The following is a 21,556-nucleotide window of genomic DNA, read 5'->3' on the forward strand; positions in this document are numbered from 1 at the left end:
GTATAAAGGAGGAAGTGATCAATAGAAAAATCAAATGTTAAGAGGCAACAGGTTTTTCCTCTGATCAATTGAAACGGGTCAGAGCTTAGAGCAAGGGAGAAGACAAGATACTATTGAGAGATTACGTTGACATCGCTCAGTGACAGTTGCTCTTTGCACCAACTTCCTCTCCCTCTCGCTTACTCACACACACAAATCCGATACTTACTCGGTCGCACACAAAAGAGCAGAAATGGTCAATTAAAGTGTCTCTGCTGGTGTGTAACCCAACACAGATACGTTTAATACTACACAGTTGCATATGAAATAGCCACAGTACAATCAAGGCACATGTATAGTTTTACATGATAAAGGTCTATAAGGGCACAAATAATCACAAAAGTGAATGGGTGACATCACTGTTACTGAGAGGCAGAAATTTCAGCACTAAAATCTTAAAAATGCTTTCATGAGCCAATACAAATATTGAAAGTACATAAAGTAACATCATTGTTCCGAATTGATGAAAAATTGAACTAGTTCTATGCATTAAAATGTTTAATGTACTCGACATAACTGAGTGTCGTTGACGAGACAAGTTCATCAGAGGCATAAATAAAAAATCTTGAGTGGTTGTAATAGTAATTTCTAGTTATGAGTGCACTGACCTATTAATGTACAATAACTCAGTTTTACTGCTGTTGTGTTAGTGTAATGTGTAATTGAAGTACCATTTAGTATTTTCAGTCAGCAGTAGGGCCAGGGATGTCAACTCACCCGGGAACGTCTAGCTAACCTGTAAATGGACTACGTGACAAGGGTGTCAGTGTGGCAGACCCTTGGGTTTGAATATGTGGAAGGGTCAGTGTGCTTCCTTCTCTCATCACTGCTCGTGATTAAAAATGCTGCAACACACTGACGAGCACGCACCACTGGCAACGGGGGCCTTTGGAAATAGTGCTGACGGCAGTTTAGCAGGGCGGCTTCCTTGAAAGGCGAGGTTCACCATGCCTTGCCATGTGGCCTTCTGATTTTCCCAGCTAAAATAGGGTCTGCCTAAGCCCCCCTTGGCATTGCCAACCATCCCAGACATCCTGACACTTTCCCCAGGGAGAGAGACACAGAACAGGTGAGAGCCTCAAAATAAGGGCCCCTATCATGGTTGGCCGTACAAAGTGAGTGAAGACAGGCTCTTTTGTAGGAGTGTGCTTGGAAGGGGATTATTATTGTTTTTGGAGAGAAAGAGGAGCCGCAGGTCAGCTGGCCCCAGCCCCCACCCTAAGGCCTGTGCTAATCCGTGCACAAATGCCAGCCGCCTTGGCCAAAAGCCCTCTCCCCCAGCACCCCGCTTTGAAGAGATGATACCCGCGCTCAACCTCTGCTAGCCTCGCCGTGCTGTGAGGCGGGCCATAAAAGAGTGAGATGACTTTAGATGAGGTGGCAGTTAAATCCCTTCGCACATTTATAACACACCTACTGTTTACTGTGGAGAGAGCTCAGCAGAGTCAGACCACTTACAGCTGAGGGCCACCAAGGGGACATACAGTATAACCCTCACAAAGGCCCCTGTAATGTTCTGTCCATAGTGCCTGGCAGTGGGAGTGAATGAGTCAGTTCTAGCTGCTCTTAATGGCCCTTCTCCTCTCCGGTGCCCGTCCGTCTCTGGCCCTCTTGGACAGTAAAATGAGGCTGGATCGTGCCAAGTTTTAATTCCTGTCAGCATCTGTTAATTATGACCAAGACTGCTCTAATTAAAAGAGGCACCCGGCTACCTTCAAATGCAGGCGTTACACCGGCTCACACAGCCACGTGACTCAACTGGTCGAAAGGATCATAGGGAACGGGAGTGCGGCCACCTGGCAGCGGTCGGGTTCATCGGGTGAGCCGCAAGAAACTGTAGAAAGTGGTGACATCACATTGGACCATGAGAGGAATTTTCCATGGCTGTGGCATTGGCTGTAATAAACAGCGGCAAGTGGGTAGATAGATAGATAGATAGATAGATTTTTTTGTTTTTGTTTTGTTTGTTTGAACGATTCCAAGGACACAGTAAGAGATTACATGCTTTAAAAAAAATCATTAGTATTTCTTGACTTGATGGTTGTTAAGTGAAAGCTGTCAGTGAGTGTGCATGTAAAGTGCAGGTATAGTTGCCATCAGATTATTCCCTGTGTCTTGCTGGGAAGGATGAGTCTCTGTTGGGAATTGGGGGTAATTAGGTTAGTGGGTTGTCAGTGTCAGGAAATTGAAAGACAATCCTAATCAGATTTGTGTTCCTAGGGAATCAAATAATTTATATAAGTGGAAGAAATCTCTATTTTACAGTTGGATGACAATACACTTTACGACTCCACCCATGTGGGGTAGCTGTCAGCCACGGCAATATAAGTGCAAAAAAAATCAAGAATATATTTTGCATAAATCCACCCTTGAATCCCTTTTTGGTAAATGGCACTTCTGATTTTCCATTTCATACATAGAGTGTGTGAGAGCCAATCGCCATGCATGGGACTCATCCAAACTCATCTTCTCCAATAGCATTTGCTGATGGGCAAATTGTATTAGGCTCATTTGCAGTGGCCACACAATGGCCAGGTTTGACACTGTCCTTCGTGTTATAAAGTGATGAAATCATCAAGGAAGTGCTCCGGCTCGCGGTGTTGTTCGTTCGGAGGACGTAGCCGGCTGACAAATTAACTCTTCCCCCCCCACCACACGCATTTCATTGAGCCTCTTCTCATCCACCCTTTAGTATTAAATTTGTTTGGAGGTTGCTTTATGCATAGGAGGTAAATTGAAGGGATTTTCCCTCTTGACAGGATTAAGATATCAGGGATGTTTAGGCTGGGTGGAAGCAGTGACAGCCTGGTACAAATATGGGGATGCAGGATAAAGGTTTGCATACATTTGCATTGAATAAGTGAATATCTGGCTGGTCATATCAAATAAATAGAACAACGTAGATTAAGTACTTTAACTATGGTGAAAATGAATAGAATAGAAAATACATCCAAATAGAAACATTCTTATCAAATAATGAGACAATAAATAACTCATGTTATGATGAGGCCGGCTTGACATTTACAGTATCGGTGTGGAACCCGGACCCCTAGGTGTGGTTGGGGGTGATAAGGCTCTGTTGCTGCTCCACTGAAAGAGGGGTGAAATAAGGGTCTTTTACGAGGAAGCAATACCTAGTTATCTGTGGGGAGTATGACAGCGGATGTTTTTTTCACTGTGTGTGGGGGGACAGTGTATTGACTCGTCGGCTGGTCACGTTTCTTTTACTGGATCTTAAGGACCACACACGCCAGAGCTCTCGCTCATGCACAAACAAGTAAAGAGCCAATTAGTATGCAGAACGTCTCATCCGAAAGCTAAATAATTAGAGGGCCAGTCTGTGAGATCATTGACCCTGCGTTAAATATTCATATGTTTAGACCTGCTCTGGGCTCAGCTGTGTCACAGTAGACCAGCCAGGCATGGACCACATATGGGAACACAGGCTTTCCTCTGACATATCCACACACCTACTGACATGCATGCTTAAACACACGCACACTTTTACAGCCCCATGCAGTCATTTTATGGGGTTTTTTTCAAAGCTGGAGCCCCAACCATCCCTCAGAGTAGTGGTTTACACGTACTTAAACCTGCCCAGTGTAATCTGTAACATACCAGTTTCAATTTATATTTTGCCAAACTTTTCTGCGAATGTGCTTGATGCTGATTGTGTCTATTTTGTGGTCTTCTCAATTTGTCCTCCATAGGGGTTCGCTTGGATCGAGTTCGAGGGGGCAGACAGAAGTACAAGAGGAGGTTGGACACTGAAAACAACCCATACTTGGGCTTGGCGCTCCCCCCTCCTACCAAAAAGCCTCGTGAGTACTGCCCCGTCACTAGCCCCTTGTCTCCCTTCTCCGTCGCCCCTCCTGTGCCAGGCCAGCAATCAGGTAAAGGTTAAGCAAAATTTGAGGCTAAATAACATTCCCCTCTCTGTCCGTTGTTCGAGCAGGTCTGAGTTTATTGGTCAGAAATGTGGGCCGGTATTATTCATGAGCTCAAGGACAATAGTGCCCCATATTTTCTGTTTTGTTTCAAAAGAGATTTGTAAACCTTCATTTGACTGCGTACACAATTCCTCACAAGGATGTGTTTCAGCTCATGGAGCTTATTTAATGATAACGCATTTAACACCTATTTTGTTTTGTCTGCCCTCCTTTTCTCCTCTACCCTCAGTCACAAAGATAGTATCTCACTTGTTGGTGGCAGAGCCAGAGAAGATCTACGCCATGCCTGACCCCACCATGCCGGAGAGCGACATAAAGGCCCTCACCACGCTGTGCGACCTGGCTGACCGTGAGCTGGTTGTCATCATTGGCTGGGCCAAGCACATCCCAGGTATAATCTCCTGTTCTGCTATTTTAACCACTTTGCTCTGCCTGATTTTTCCTATTCTCTTTCCTATCCTCTGTTTCATGCTATACGAATATAATGTGCCCACACACTCACACAGATAATTAATGAGAGAAGCTCACAACGCCACAGGGCGTGTGGCGTGGAGGGTGTGTGAAATGGACATAGCTGTGCAAGAAACAAATCAATTGAGTGCATCTAAAATCCCGACATTGAATGGAGAGGGGAACGCATTGACCTGCTGCCATTGCATGTTGTAATCACAAGGGAGATATAGAGTAAAGTTGGGGTCTTGCCCACTCAAACAACACATCATATCACACGCAGACACGCGTATGCCCACATGAACGCACACTCAGCACAGGCACACACACTCGTTGAATTATTGATGGGCATAATCGTGTTTCCTCTTCGGCCCATAGACATTCCCATAGACGAGGTGTTAGGTTATAAGAGGCTGTCGAATTAAGGACACAGCGCACCTCACGTCAGCAGAGATTTTGCTTCCTGTAAGAGGTTTGCTATGATTTTGACAAAAACAAATTTTTTTTTTTTGCCAGCCACGCAGATTCTCCTTGATCTTTAGCTTGGCCCCCATAACTCTATAACATCACAGCGGTGTTCGAGAAGGGGCAAAAGACTAATGAATGTGCACCTCTCTCTCACTTTCAAAACCTCTTCTGTCTGTCTGTCCTTTCTCGCACAAACACTGGTACTATTATGCAAGATGTCCAAAACAGGTGAAACGATACAGTACATGTCATTGGAATTTATTTATTTTCATCAAAGTCAAGTCAGCTATGGCAGGTGCATTTTGTGCTGAAAAGGTCTTAAGTACTTCTCAGAAGGTAGGGTATTAATCACTTACAGATCTGATAGTAAGGAGATTACCAATGGATATGCTCCCGGCCCTTGGCCTCAGCCCTGGCCCGTTGTGCATCTAAACTGTTTGGATAACTCCCCATGCGCCGTGCACGGTCAGCAGACTGAGCGTTTAACCAAGAAGCTTACTCAGGACTCGACCTCGGGTGACCTGGTAACACGCATTCTCATTGTCCAGTCCCAAAAATTGGAGAGTTGGAGCTAAGCTCAAACCTGGATCAGGCTGGTTTCTGGAGTGTGCAATTATATGACCTACTGTATATAGACTCTAGCCCAGTCCATTATGTTTAAAATACAGAATATTTCCCGAGATAAGGCCACACAGTGGTCTTATTTGAATAAAATAAAACACTCATAGAGAAGTATCATTGCTGTATTTTAGACTATGTACACTTTAACTAGGTTTTCTGACAGTGACAGTGTTGAGTGTTGTGATAATCAGATTATACAAACACATATTGCACATTGCATAGATGCATAATGATAATGGGATTTGTGTCATTCCAAATGCGGCGGTAATGATCATTTAACCCAAAACCTAAGGCAGTAAGCCAGAGTGTCTTCTGCTAAACAATGTGCAGTACCTGCAGTACTGTAGACTCCCAAGTAGATTATTCTGGCCTGATTTCAAATAACTTGCTTGCTTCTGTTTTGTATGTGCTATCTTATAACTTCTCATTCTTTACACACAAGTTGGCAAAATAAAGACGACTGGTCCCTGAGTGCTTTGTCTGCCACACGTCTGTATTAGCACAGCGGGTGTCCTCTGGCCATGAAATAGCAACATAATTGAGTTGTACATGGCTGAACCTGATCAGAGACGGTTCAGTGGTTTTGCCACTCCATGCGCTAACTCTCCATGCACGAAAGCAACCCCAGGGTAGCGTACCATGCGTTTGCAGTGTGCTGCGGGACCAAAAAAGAAAGGGGGGCAGGAGGGTGATTGCATTCTGATAGATTTCTGAGGCCATAGGCAATGGAATTAAAAAGATTAACAGTTCATTATGAACTAGACCACATTGATTAGACCACTGACAGATAGGCCAATAACTAAAGGCCAAATGTAACAATTTTGAACTCCTGAAAACTGGCCCAAAAGTTTCCCCCCCGTGTTGAATGACGCACATGTAATGAGGTGCAAAACACACGATATAAAAACTTTGTAATGAGTTTAGATATTACCTTTTACTAGGTGTGTTGTAATGTTATTTGTTTGTTTACATTTTTATTCAGTGGTCTTTATGCATTTATGCTTTAGCTTATTTCTATCAAGAAAACAAAAAGAACCCATTATTGAAGTAGGGAGTTATCAAGTGCCACGTCACCATTCGGTGTGTATTTGATTAACTGGTAATCACTGGGGATATTCTCGTCTAGTACTACAGTCCTGCTCCAAATAGCGCCATGCAGGAGAGTCTAACACGGCTGTTGCCTAAGGATGACAGGGTCATTAGTTGCAGTGTTAGGGGGATGCTGACAGATGACTACTTGCTCCTGTAGGTGCTAACAACCTTTGACATACATATAGTCCACCGTCCACCCATCTTGTCACCTTGCATCCCATAAAGCTGCATTTCACTTTGTGCAAGAGCTTTAATGTAGCAGGGAACTCCGTATATCCATAGCTACAGTGTGGTAGAATCTGTTTACTACTTTGACATTGCTGTCTTCTTCAGGAGCGACGGGAGGTGAGTGTGACCCCTGACCTCCATGTTCCACCCTGAATTCCTTCCCACCCACTATGGGAATGTCATGCGCTCATATGTAAAACCCGCTATGCATGCGATGTATACAGGAGGGGCTTGTTGTTCGGTGTTTGCCGACTCCCAAGCTGGAGTGTTTTCACCTGGGAATTGTCGGAAGGCTAAAGGGCCAAGCAAACATTGACACTCTGCTGCAGCCGCTGCCTTGCTCCTAAGCAATAAAATGTACTTTTGTTCTAGAATGTGACCTATACAATATAGGTTGTTGCATCACGCTGATATCATCCCAAAGAAATAATGACCTCATCATATGTAATTGCATATGTTGGTATGAGAATGACACCAAATTCCTTGGGTCTTTCTTTTGAGTTTGTTCTATAAACTCGTCCTCCTCTATCAGCTCCTCATTTGACTGACAGCCGCCTGGCGTGTTAGGAGTTAACGTGCAGACAACAGCGATGTCGTGTTGTAAGTTGTCGTGTTAGCATCATTGTAGCCCTCCACCATAAGAAAAAACCCAATCCCACCCCCCTCCCCCACAGGACTCTTGTTTTCTCTTTGCCATTAAATTGTGAAATCTACTTACTCAGTTGCCGGCCTGATCCCACTCAAGCTGCGTAATCTCCTTGTAATAGAGTGTGAATGCTGGCCAGCAATAAATCAGCACCTCATCAGTGCACTTTATTAAATATAGACATCAACAGACAGCTCTTAGTATATTCAATTTAGCCTCTGATGTAGGCTTCAACACAGGAGATAAAGATAGATTGAGCAATCAGGTGCATGCTGAGGGCTGAACCTGAACAGGAAAAGAGCTGCTGGAAGGTGGAAAAGCTACAGGGAGACTGAGATGGGACGCAGTGTATCAGAAGCAGGCAGACAGTCAGGAGGATGCAACCCCAGAATGGGGAGGTCTGCCAGGGTGGGATGGGGGAGGCTTTTGTTTTGCTGTTTCGGAGATATAAGCAGGTACACCCCCATCATAATGACAGCTGGACTGGAAGCCTACAGAGTCTTTGTTTGGAGCTTCGGAATACTTAAATTTGAGCTGGAATGTTTTCACAATTGGGTGGAATATGTGTTGGAAATATTTATGTTACTGTCACCCCACACACATCTTTTACGCTATCTATCCATTCGCCTCACAATTGAAACACAAAACCTCTGAACGTTTTACCTCAAACAATGGCTTCGGCTTTAATATACTGTAACTGTGACCCGATTCCACCGTCCACTTGAATAAATACAATATATGCCACCCACGCATCCATCCATTTACCGTTCCGCTTTATCTTCACAAGGGTCGCGGGCGTGCTGGAGCCTATCCCAGCCATCTTTGGGCGAGAGACGGGGTACACCCTGAACTGGTTGCCAGCCAATCGCAGGGCACATAGAAACAAACAACCATTCGCGCACACATTCACACCTAAGGGCAATTTAGACTCTTCAATCAACCTAGCGAGCTTGTTTTTGGCATGTGGGAGGAAACCGGAGTGCACGCAGGCACGGGGAGAAGATGCAGACTTAATTGAAGACTCTAAATTACCCGTAGGTGTGAATGTGAGTGTGAATGGTTGTTTGTTTATATGTGCTCTGCCATTGGCTGGCGACCAGTTCAGGGTGTACCCCGCCTCTCGCACAGAGTCAACTGGGATGGACTCCAGCAAGCCCGCGACCCTAGTGAGGATAAGCAGTACGGAAGAGGAATGAATGAATGTATTTGTTTGAATAAAGGTGCATCCAATAAATGCCTTACCCCTGTAGCATAATAGACAACTGCTACTCTCTGCATTAAATAAAAGCCAAACAAACACCAACCACAGGCAATCCTGTCATTTGTAGTGGGAAATGCAAGTACTACATACCGTATTTTCACGACCATAGGACGCACCGTATTAAAAGGCGCAGTCTCAGTTACGGGGTCTATTTCTGTATTACACGCATACATAAGGCGCACCGTATTGTTGGACGCAGGCATGGTAAAACATACGCTAGCTTAAAACATACGGTAGCATGCATGCACGCTAAAACAATGTTTGAGTTCGGTTGTACTTTATTGAAGTATTTAACAATGTACTCACGTTATTTTTTTTTATCAATCCTCATCCACAAATCCATCCAAGTCCTCATCTTCTGTATCCGAAATGAACAGCTGGGCAAGTTCTCAATCAAACACGCCAGGTTCGAGTCAGTCTCGTTGCCGTGCGAAAGCTCGAACAAGAGTGCAAGCAGACACGTTAGCCCCAGCATCCACCATCCATTCACAAATTGTGGCGTAACTCGCCCGGCGCTGCCTCCTAGTCTTAGTAAAGCTGTGTTCGCCATCTGTCATCCATCGCTTCCACGCCGCTCACAACTTCACTTTGAACGCCCTGTTTACACCGATTCGTCAAGCCTCCCGCAATGATGGCAAGCCCCGAGTTATTCTTTGCTCATTAATCCATTGCTCGAGTTGGTCTTCCAACTCGGGCCACCTCGCCTTGTTTCCGCGTTTTCTTTTTCTTTTTTTTCCGCGAAAACTCAGCTTCGTCTCCTTGACTTGGCGAAGCTCGTTTTCCTGCTTCCTCCACTTGCGAACCATGGATTCGTTGATCTTGAATTCTCTCGCAGCTGCTCGGGTGTGCTTAGCCAAACCGATGTTGTTTTGCACAATGCACGCCTCGGAAATGCTCCCAGTCATTAAAGGTAATCTTGAAATGTTGTTTTCATTCGTCAATTACTATTACTAACTATATATATATATATATATATATATGTATATAAACTCTGCAAGTGTAAAAATCCCTTTTCTGTCTGTGCTGAAAGTGCTTGATGCTGAACCGTCAGAAATTCCTGAAGGTGATGGTAGTATGCCTTCAAGAGATCGTCAACGCTGCGTCATCCCTCATTAAACTGTGGCGCTTCATGGCTGAAGAGATAAATTATGTGTAATTATGGTAATGATTAAAGGCTATTTTTTTTCAGGAGCCAAACAACGATATCTAACATTGAGATTGGGAGGCGGGACCCCGGAGAGGGCTAAAGTCTTCCAATTCTGGGGTCAGGAGGTCATGGGGGGCAGATTAAAACAAAAGGGATTACTGTATTTAACATTCTCTAACCCCATAATGTTCACAGGGTTTTGGTCAAATCACCCATTCTCTTATGTAATACATACAATGGGATAATGGGTTGGTTGGTTATCACCTTGAAAAAAGGCAGAAAGAGGACTCTTAAAAAAAACGGTATTAAAGGTGAAAATAAACTAGATTATTTCAGACAGTATGACACAATTTCAACACAACAATTGCATCCAATATGATATGTCTATAGGGAACGCTTGTTGAACATTTCTGTGCGTCGGGTTGACTATAGGTAAAATTCTGTCAACTGCCACATTTTATTATCAGGTTGCTATTAATCCTGATGTTGCCTTGTCCACTCAAGAAGAATCATGGTCCACATACTCCTACATTCAGTGGTATTGCTTATACATCTTCCACCGCGGTCTGGCAGATTTGAGAGTTCTATACAAATCAGAGATGTATTTTATTTTTTAAGTGTCATCTGAAATGGCAAGCTTTGATATAAACTAAGTGTCTCAAAGCATGATCCCTCTGCTCAGTTTGAGGATATAGTGGTGGAAAAAAAAAAGCTGTGCAGAACCTCTGGGGCCCAGTTAGAGGCAGTTTGACTCCAACTGGAGCCCAGAGAACACTTGCCTTGGCTGAGGTGAGATTGCTGCCGGGCACAAGTCTTCGGGGCCTGCTTGTCCTTCTGATAGCTGGCTATGATAGATCAGCCTCTGTCCAGCCAGAATGACTGTCTATCTCCCATTACCCCCCCCCGCGCTCTGGTCCCCTTTCACTTTATGCTCTTGCTCCTTTTCCCTTGTCCTTATCTGCCTCCTCTCTGCCCTGTATCTTCTCTCTTTTATCCGACAATTCACTCCCTCACTCTGCTTCCATTTTTGTTACCTTCCCTCCCTCACTCACTCGCTCCTCTCTGTTGTCTGATTGAGGGTGAGTTACGAGGGGGCTGCAGCTGGAGGGGGGCACCGTGCCTCGTAATTACATCTCTTTTTATTACCCGCGCTAATGGCCCTCAGGGAGAGGGAAACAATAATAAATTAATAGAATATGAGCTCCAGCTCGACTGAAATCTCCATCATTTCATTTTGGACCATCCCGTCCTCTGGTATACGAAACCGTTTGTGATTAATCTCTGAGAGGCTTGAGTTGGCCGTCTATGGGTTTGAGCTTCCCCCTCCTGTTGAGGCCCACTGGTGAGATAAAGGCAGAGGTGATGGTTTTTTGGTTTTGGGGCTTTTTGCCTCATCGCTACTCTTATCCCCAACCTTCTGAGGAAAATGCAGTTCAGCTCTGTCAGCTGCAATCTTTTTTTGAAACTTGATGGAAGTGAATATGTCAATGGTCGTCATGAACATGTTTGACATAGTGTAATCTTGAAAATGAAAATCCCTTTCCGAGCTAAATGCACACCATAAAGCTGTGCTTTGTTATTAGCATTATTATTTTGGCTGTGTGGGACTTTTAAATGCACTCAGAAGTGGAGTGGAAAAGGGCATTCAAGTGTGCAGACAGGCCTCTCTGATTTGGTCAATATCGTGTCATGTTTGGTCAAACCTCACTATCAGCAGTGGGCTGGAAATGAAGATGTAAATATTGATATTTCATTAGAGGAAATCACCCACTCTGGCGGCACTTAACCGGGCCACCTTCAGAGTGCGGCGGCCGGAGCGCTTTGTGACCTGCGGAGTCGGGAAGTCACTTCGTTACTCGATTAAATTGAGTGGAAAAAGGCAAGGCAACGACACGAGATTCCATTTGGAGCGATAATTTAGGCCCTGAAGAGAACGGATGGAGCAGCGGGAAAACACCACCTCTCCATCTCACAACAGTGGATTAAATTTAAGGACTTTTAGCGTCAAAGGTAATTGTAGGCTGCTGGGCTGTGTGCATATGGCTGAGGACTGCGCGCTGTATAACTCTAACGCCTCTTCAACAAGAACCGAACGAGGCCTTCACACGGGCTGTCACGTTGGGAGCGGCGCTTTAGTTCCGCTTCATCCCTCTTTGCCATTAAAAGGCTCGACAGGGCTTTGCCTGTGATTGCGATGCCAACCTGACGCGGCCATCAAGAGGGCCCCTGTGCTCGGATGACAGTTATCCTCTGGCCAGTCCGCATTCTGTTCAGCTTAATAGACACGCATGCAGACAAGGAAATAACACGACAAAGCATTTGAACATTCACCCCAAATATGTTTAATGGCATAGGCTTTTACAAACCATGGTTTATTGCTTCCACTGATAATAGTGAAGTAGTTGGAGTGCTTTCAGCAGTTGTTTGTGTGGTCTAATTCGCCAGCCCTCCGACCAGTTTTGCCGGACCGTTAGCACTCTATTCTGCCGACTATTGATTCCCCTTCAAAATGTGAAGGCCCGCACATTCTGATCTCAATCTCTTAATTAATGTATCCTGCAGCTCTCGCCCTGCAGTGGTCATCACCACGATAAGGGGAATTGAACACAGGTACCACTCTGCTGGGTTCTGGTTCTTTTTTTGCTGCTTCCACATCATGGCGTTTACTTCCGTTTGTTTGTGTGTTAGTGTGTGTGTTCTTTGTTGTCCTGGGCAGGCACAGATAAACACAAGGGCTTGTGGCGGCCCCGAAGTGTGATCATTTATTTTCAGAGAAAATGCAGGGCATAGATGTGTTGAGCGGCTCGGGTCAATACTGTAATCTATCGCTTCTTAATCACGCAGTGGCAGGTGGCATGGCAACAGCGAACTTGTAAAAGCAATCATGTTAATCATGGGTGGAGCTGGAGAGCCTAATATGCTGTCAGAATGGGCCGCCTGCAGGCACAAGAGGCGGAGGGAGGGAAAGGGTGGGTCGCATGGGGGGTGTAGTCTTGACAGTTTATTGCTGCCTAGTATCGAGGGAAATAGACTTTAAAATCTTTCTCTTTTTAGATGAACTCTTTTTTTGATTCTTTTGAATTTCTCACAGGGCAACATTAGGTTGTATAGTTGTGACTTAGAGGTTTGATGCACCTGAGCCAATTTGAGCCCATCCAGCTGCTGTTCAAGTAGATTTGTCTTGAGTCTGGGGTTCAACCATGCGACCCCCATGCTTGCTGTCCTCGTGTGTGCATTTTGGCAGGCCCGTGTTTCCCTGTGCGTCTCTTTTCCTCGGCGGCGCGCGTTTGAGTAAGTTTGTGAAGATTTGTGTGTACGTCCCCCCTCATCACCTTCTTCCTCCTGCACGCATGCGTGTGTCATGTCCTCAACCTCTGCAACCAGAACTCGTCCAAGCGCTAATCCCCGGCTCACCAGTGCAAGTTTGACAGGATACGAGGTGTAACCACCTGGCTTTGTGCATCCCAGACCTTTGCGCCGATTTGCTGTCCTCGCACACAGTAAAGCCCACTCAAACGCCCTGACACCTGCTTCAAAGAGGACCTTCCTGTGTTCCTTAATTTAAATTTAAGCAGTGCTTTCCAATGTGTGCCACTGTTTGCACTCAACCTTGAGCTTCATTTTTGACCACCAATTTCTTTTGGGGAAAAAAAAAAACCTGTTGGTGTTTACCTCCACCAATGCATGTTTGTTAATGACAAGAGTTCGGTTATACTGCAGGAGGTCAATGCTCTTTTATTTACTGCATGCAATTCGCGGTCACACTAAATGGCAGAGCTTGCGTTCTACTGAGCACCATTGTGGTTCAAAATGTATTTGTTTATTCCTGGCCCTGGTTTCCTTCCAGGCTTTTCCACTTTGTCTCTGGGAGACCAGATGAGTCTGCTGCAGAGCGCCTGGATGGAGATCCTCATCCTTAGCATCGTGTTTCGCTCGCTTCCCTACGAGGACGAGCTGGTGTACGCCGAAGACTACATCATGGACGAGGAGCACTCACGGCTGACGGGCCTGCTTGACCTCTACGTGTCCATCCTGCAGCTGGTCCGCAAATACAAGAAGCTCAAAGTGGAGAAGGAGGAGTTTGTCACCCTCAAGGCCATTGCTCTTGCCAACTCAGGTGGGCCATTAACAACGCACGCACACTGGTACTTAGGAGTTCATTTTTTTAACTAATCAAATCTAATATGTATTTTAAATATATACTATTTTGGGTGTATTTTTTTGGTAAAAGTATATTATTTGATGATTACCACTAATAACTGCAGTGAATTATTTTAGGTCACGGTTTTTGTTTGACTGCGCGCACACACACTTTTTTAAATGTAACATTGTATAATTCTTTTTAAATAAAAAAATAATATAAAGGTTTAATTTAGTTCACAATCATAAAGTTTTTTTAAATTGTACTTGTTCATACACTAGACTATATTCAACAGTCTGAAACCCATTAACAAATAAACTTATGCTTCAATATATTTTATGTTTACGTTTGGTAGATTTGACAATTTTCTTACTTGGCCAATGTCTATGCTGACCACACAATGAAACTGAGGTATTGGCCAACAGTTTCCTAGATGACATTTCTCCCTTTTGTATATGAATATAGTTTTAGCGTGTAACCTTTCGTTTGGAGCGTGAGCTGCACAGATGGGGAGAAGATAAGGGCAGTGCACGAGAAAGAGGCATGGAAAGGAGGGGGCTTTTTAATTGAACACCTTCTGAGTTGTGGTATTTCTCCTCCGCTATCTCCATAACAGTAGCTGCAGGGCACAGCAGCCACTGGAGATAAATTTAGCATTTCATTAGGAGCACAGTGGCTGTCAATAAAATGTGTTAAGTCGAATGGAATGAGTATCAGGCCGCGATAGAGCTCGTTTGTCCCAATGTGAAGACAGCCCCTGCTATTGACAGGCTCCTTTTGACGAGACTCCCCCCCCCCCTTTCTGATCAATGCCCGCTAGGGTCACTAGCCGCCCCCCCCACCTTGTTTTGTCCAGGCTACAAAATTAAAATGCTTTTAGGCAGCAGAGCATTGGTCACGAGGTGGGCTGGGGGGTGAAGAGGAAGAGCAGGAGGGTGTCCGCAACGTTAGAACAAGGTCTCTGGGAAATCATTCTCCCGGGAGCCCCCCTCTCTGACAGCTGTGAAAATTCATAGCCATTGATTTTGTAATTAGCAGTTTATCAATCACATCGACGTGGACTCACTGATGGATTGCAAGGAAATTGGTTCTTTAAAGTTGTTTGTTTTTAACTCCATCCCTCCTGCAAACACAACACGCTGCTTGCTTTTTCTTCCCGTTTTATTACCTCTGCCAAGGAGTTTGCCCCCTCCACCTTTTTTCACACACCAAGCTACATTTTTGGGGATTGTTCGCTGTTCTTCCAAGGATGTTCCAATTACATCGTGACATCTCAATGATTGTATCATAAAAGAGTAGGCCTATCCAATTCCTTGCCTTTTAGAATAGGTGAAACTAAATACTTTTGCAGTTAAACACAGCAGAATTTACTATAGTCATACACAGTCAGGTAAAGGGAAAAAGGAAAATCCCTTTTTAATGTTTAAGCTTTGGAGCTTCAAACATTCTTGTAAAGTCTCGTTAAATGAGGCCTGAAATGTATGTGCGACTTAGAGTTTAATATGTGAAAAAAAATTCTGATTAGTAAAAATGATCAGTGTAAATCTAACATGAGATAATTATGTTCTTGCCGCCTCTCCCTCCCCCTGCCTTGCACTTCTCCAACTGACCTACTTCATTTCACCACTGAGGGCTTGAAAGCCATCGGGTTGAAAAATGTCTCAAGGTTTTGGGAATACGCGTGTTCCAGTCAATGAATATGGGGCCCTTTTATCATCCCACGTGGCCAAACGCATGGCGCCAAGGTGAGGCGTGTGAGGCGGCCAATGACTCGCCGGTGGTTAGCCACTGAGAGACACGCCACCGCCGAGACTCCCTGATAAAAGAAGGGCTGATAGCAACAGAGCAAAAGGCGACAATGCGAGAGGAGCATGTAACATGATGCTCGAGACATGTATTTGAACTCAAGACTACACAGGTGGTCAATTAAGAATTGAGTCCAAGTTTGTGTGAGTACAGTGAACCCCTGTTTATCACAGGGGATACATTCCACCCACGACAGGTGAAAATGTGCAATATGAACAAACCATATGAAAATGTTTCTTGAATGGTTTTATCCCTCCCTCGTCTTTGAAATAAGGGATTCTCAACTGCTGGGTTGGGACCCAAAAGGGGGCCGTGGACAGCTAGTAACAACTTAAATGTATTCCTGTTCTTATTGTTTGCGAAGACCTACAGTACAGAGGCTCACCGAGTTCTCACATATTACAGAAGGTAAGCAACAGGAAATGTTACTTAATTGTGCTCTTGTCACTTGTTTACTTCATAAACAAATACAATACAGCTCAGCCTCTGGCTAGTGGGCGTCATGGCCCGCAATATGTTGTTGGCAGCAGCGATGGGAACGTTCGTTTTCTACGCCAACTAGTTCAAAGTTCAGTTCACTACTCAAAAAATGAACTCATTAATGGTTCTTTTTTATTTTTTTTCAGTGTAGATGTTATGGTAATTGTAAACCTTCACACAATGGCTATGCTTTAACACAGACAGATGAGCAACACATCCAAACAGAGCATACAACAATACAGGGGTATAGTCGCTCTGCTCTTTGGGAACAGCGACGATTGCTGGTGCTTATACTCTAGTTGCAGATAGAGCTAGGCAAGAGGGCAAAAAAAAAAGAGAAAAACGATAATTGATTTAGTTTTACATATTGTCCGATCTCGAATATTATCCAAAAAATATATATATTCTTTCAAAACTTTTTTTAAACTGCCAGTTGTAAAACATTTGTACTGAAAAATGAGCTTGAGAGTAGTTCAACAATTTATTAACATATGAAGTAAATTAAAGAAACATTAAAAAGTTGAACATAGAAAAATACAGGATTTTTTTTTTACCCAACAGTACAAAATGTAGGCAAATATAAAATAGCACGGTGGACTAGTTTACAGTCTTTTTACAGGTACGGAAGACCTAAAATGAACAAATTACCCCCTCAGGGATGATGAAAATTCCCTCTGTTCATTTGAAAGTTATGACGCTACATACGGTGTTAACATTGTTGCTACTTGCAAATGTGCATTATCTTTTACAAAAATACAGATTACACAGTATCAAGTTAAAATATAACACAATACACAAAACCTTACGCAACATGAGAATTAGCAGGACTGAATAAATAAATAAATACAAATTGCTAATTAAAAATCTGCCAATAGCAGGCGTGAACAATGAACCGTGAGAAGGCAGTCTTGAAAAAATGTGTACATAAGAAATACAGTATGTTTTTTCCCTTAATATAAAAGGTCTGTAGGCAAGAAAATTAATTGTGTCACTTTGATTGCAGACTTGCCTATGACATCCAAATCTCTAATGGGGCCCCCTTTATATCGACTAATAATTGTCTGTCTTTCCCAAATGGGGTTTTTAATGTGTACTATTAGCCCACGATTCGCACCATCGTTACTGGGGGATAACATTGATTTTCAGTGTGGGTGGTCAAAGGCCACTTTAATCAGCTGCACGGCACCACAAAGAGTTGGGAAGGAAATAAATAAAACAAAGCACATGTTGTTGTTTTTGTTATGATCCATTCTTTGTCCTGTCTGTGGTGGAGATATACTGATAGCGTCTTCCCTACCTCACCTCGCTGCACTGATGGCACTTCATATCAATCTTGAACTTTCACTTTCAAAAATCCACATCCCTTCTCTTCCCCTCAGTGTATTCAAGTGAAGAGCACATTTCTTACTCTTCTTAAATCTTGTCACCCTGATAGACTCCATGCACATAGAGGACATGGAGGCGGTCCAGAAGCTGCAGGACGCTCTGCACGAGGCCCTGCAGGACTACGAGAGCAGCCAGCACCCGGAGGATCCGCGGCGGGCGGGAAAACTGCTTATGACCCTGCCCTTGCTGCGGCAGACGGCCACCAAGGCTGTGCAGCACTTTTATAGCATCAAGGTGCAGGGCAAGGTGCCCATGCACAAACTGTTCCTGGAGATGCTGGAGGCCAAGGTCTGATTCTTGGAGCTGCTTTTAGTGCTGCACATTGAGACTTTTTAGGAGCAAGATTTTGGGGGAGACCTCAGCTTGGCGAGGCAGCACACAGACTGACCTCCCTCCTTCTGCAACACTGGGACGCAATCTTAAAAAAAAAAAAAAAAAAAAAGAACCAGAAGCAAACTTGGTTATTCATATAAATAAGAAGGATGACGAATAATTTAAAATATATAAGAAATAATATGTACAGTAATAATTTCTTTTGTTAATTGTTGTTGGTCATGCTCCCAGGTGTCCCTCAGCATCTTCAGAAAAATCGATGCCAGTAACAAGAAAAATGATTTCTTTCATTGATTTGATTCTGACGGCGGCAGAGGTGTCAACAACAACACTCACCACTGTGACTCTGTCTGGGACATGTACAGTATATATTTATTACTAGAAGACTGAGTGTACAGTTTAAAGTCTGTTGATACTGGTGGCCATTTTCTCTCACCCTCCGCCCGCAGGGAGGGGAGGAAAACAAGAACTTCTTAAATGTGAACTGTTAACAGTTCAAATGTCCTCGGACATACAGTACAGTACCTCTCAAGAACAGTTTGATCTGATCCGTGTCAGAGTGGAAGGCTTGTTTAACCAAACTAGCATAGGCAGTTACACTAGTCGGTAGTCTTCTTCTGTAGTGATCCAGCAATAAATGACGGTGTGGGAACCTTCATCTTTCACGTGCTACGTTTCAACGCTGCTGTTGCCACAAGGCCGTGCCTGCTCGCTTAGTTCCATCGCACACGTACGCACAGCGTTTCTCCTCCTCCTCCTCGTGTCGGCCATCGAGCCCCAAAGGTATCCTTTTTAAGCCAGTGAACGATGGGCTGAGCTAACGGAGTCTATAGGTGAAAGCTGATCATCACTTTCAAAGGCTTTCTGTAGAGTGGCACCAGTCCAGGAGATTCCATGTTCAAACAATCAGAGGCCCATATGTCAAAGCGCTCTATTTTGGAACCCTTTAAGCTTGTGGCAGAGTCATCCCCGCACACTGAGAGCAAGGTGGCCAGCATCTGCTCTCACCATCTTAGACACCTTCTGTCTTTAAATAGCCGTGTCGGCATTTATAGAAGCTGGACCAGACCAAGGTAAACGGCAGGTGCAGAGGCACTTCGCACCGGGTTTATATTTAAGCCCGCAGGAGGTTGTCGTCTGCATGGCAGCGGGCACGTGGGCCGCTTTTTAACCCTCGTGTTGACACAGCGGCCGGTGCCGAACGACACCGGCGGCCAGCGGCTCGCTACGAGGGCGGGATGGCCGAGCTATGCGAGAAACAAAGTGTCAGCATACGCCAGAGGGTAACAGCAAGCCAACAAAGTGCCACTACAAGGTGTGAACCCTGCTGGGAGAAGGAGATCTTAGGCTCCCTTTAGCTTCACGTCTATTACGCCCTCTGTGAGCTCCACTCCTGTCCGGTCCAGCTCAATTGCGGGACGTGTGCGTTTATACTACTGAAGGATTTTTTGGGGGTGACGTGATAAACGGCGGCGCTGTCACAAAAATATGATACTGTGATCAAAGGAGTAGAGACGGTGACTGTCGTGCTCACAATAGCAATGCGCAGCAATTTCCCAGGTTTCACAGTAGCCTGAGGTCCATGTTAAGAAGACAGACCACCACCCTCCTCCCAACTCCATTGTAGAGTAACACTGTAAGTCCACTGGCTGTTGTGCAATACAACGTGGACCACCTCTGATTGAAACCATCAGAACATTTCTATTGCTAAAAAAATAACATCCTGAATCCCTCTAATCGATCACATATAACCTGTATATCAGATTAAGAAGTATATTTACTTTGCTCCACTGGCAAGAAACGTTTGTGCTTGTTTAAATAAAACTGCATTATACAGGAAATCTTTTTTTTTTTTTAATAAAAGAAATACTTTTGTAGCGGATAATGATTAGACAACCAAAAAGGTTCCCTTCCTTTTTCTTTTTTTCCCCCCACCTTGTAATGCGGCTCTGTTTAACGTCAAAATGTCTTACAGTACAAGCTAAGTGTGTAAATATATCAGCCTTCAGTGCAGTAGGTTGCCGAAGTACCATTGAAAATAAAGTATGCAGCGCCCTGCTGACTACTACCTCATTATCATATGTCAATATTTCTCTGATTCTGCGCCCTTTTACCATCTTTCCATGTCTGTGACCATGTTTTTTATCCTCCCTCAGCGCTCCTGCCAAATATATTTGGAACTGTAATTGATAACCGTCCCATTCATTGTTCACTGATCTGTTTGTAAAGGTAACGCATGCTTCACGTTGATCACATGACTTTACCGTCACCCCTCCCACTTACCCCCATGTTATCCATGATGGTTACTAAGCGGGTATGTGTGTTTCTTTTGTTCCTCTTTCCTTTGAACAGTGTATCACAATTGGTCTCTCAGTGATGGACTACAGACGGGGGCAGGTGACTGACTCCCTGCTCCTGCGTGACTGAGTATTTATGGTGTGAAATATATCATTTGCAATGGTGTACATTTGTTATCTCTGGCCATTCAATCGCCAGTATCTGTGTCCGTTCTGATTTTCAGTAAGGTAAGGGATCAATGAATTAAATATTCCCTGAAATCTGTGATTCTTTTGTATCTTAACTTGATATCTTCCTCTGAGACAAACGATGCACTTTTACACGTAACATTTTCAAATATGACGGCTTGTCTCACACATTTTACCAGACTCGGTACGAAAAGTGATTCACTGGAATAAGTAAACAGGCGTAGATATATTATTAATTTGGAAAAATTCTTTTGCAAAGCAAGAGGCAGGAGGTTATGGATTGTGTTCACCCAACATAACTCAGATCCTGGTAAATGTTAAATGAATTTCCATGAATCTGTTGAATGCTACATCCTGCTCCAACGAACAATCCCTTCAATTCTGGGGCTTTTTTTTTTTTTTTTTTTTTTACTTGTGAAGAAAATAATTGAATCCTAATATTACAAGAAAAAGATCATAATCTTACGAGAATAAAGTTGTAACATGATGAGGAAAAAAGTCCTAATATGAAAAAAAAATCATTTCAACAAGTAAATGGCAAAATGCACTCCAGCAGCCACTTTTTCTTTTTCTTTTTTTGGACTTGACATATTACTATTAGTTCCTTCTCAGGACAGATATAAACATTAAAACTATTCATACTGATGTGTTGATGTGACAGAGCGTTTATTATTTCACTGTTTGTCAAACTTACACTATCGTCTAATTTGACAAGATCCTTAACAGCCTGCAGCTTGTGCTTGTAACATTACAGCTTTATCAACAAAAATGACTGACATTTTTTTTGGTTTTTTTTGGTCTTGTTCAGCCCCTGTATGTCACTCCTATTTACCATGCAATGCTTTTTCTTCAGTTGATGAGCAGTTATCAAGTAACACAGTAGAGTTGATCTCAGAATACTTTTAAAAATACAGTAACTGGACCATCTTCCACATCAATTTCCTGTTTCATGTCTTTTACATACGTTATTACACAAGCTGCTACCATTTGTAAGAATGGACGAAGCTGCAGTAACACTAGTT

General features: G+C 43.8%; 1 protein-coding gene across 4 annotated transcripts in view; it reads left to right on the forward strand.

Annotated features, from left to right (window-relative positions):
- The window catches only part of esrrb (estrogen-related receptor beta), a 46,333-nt gene extending 25,720 nt beyond the window's left edge, over window positions 1–20,613 (forward strand). For all 4 annotated transcript variants that reach the window (XM_061794736.1, XM_061794733.1, XM_061794734.1 and 1 more), the window contains 4 exons: window positions 3,750–3,860; window positions 4,219–4,380; window positions 13,750–14,019; window positions 17,765–20,613. In XM_061794736.1, coding sequence (XP_061650720.1) covers window positions 3,750–3,860; window positions 4,219–4,380; window positions 13,750–14,019; window positions 17,765–18,009 — 788 coding nt within the window. In that variant the 3' untranslated portion in view covers window positions 18,010–20,613. The remainder of the gene's footprint in view (window positions 1–3,749; window positions 3,861–4,218; window positions 4,381–13,749; window positions 14,020–17,764) is intronic.
- The last annotated feature ends 943 nt before the right edge of the window (window positions 20,614–21,556 follow it).

Source organism: Phyllopteryx taeniolatus, chromosome 13 (genome assembly GCF_024500385.1).
Source record: "Phyllopteryx taeniolatus isolate TA_2022b chromosome 13, UOR_Ptae_1.2, whole genome shotgun sequence".
In the NCBI taxonomy this organism is placed as follows: Eukaryota; Metazoa; Chordata; class Actinopteri; order Syngnathiformes; family Syngnathidae; genus Phyllopteryx; species Phyllopteryx taeniolatus.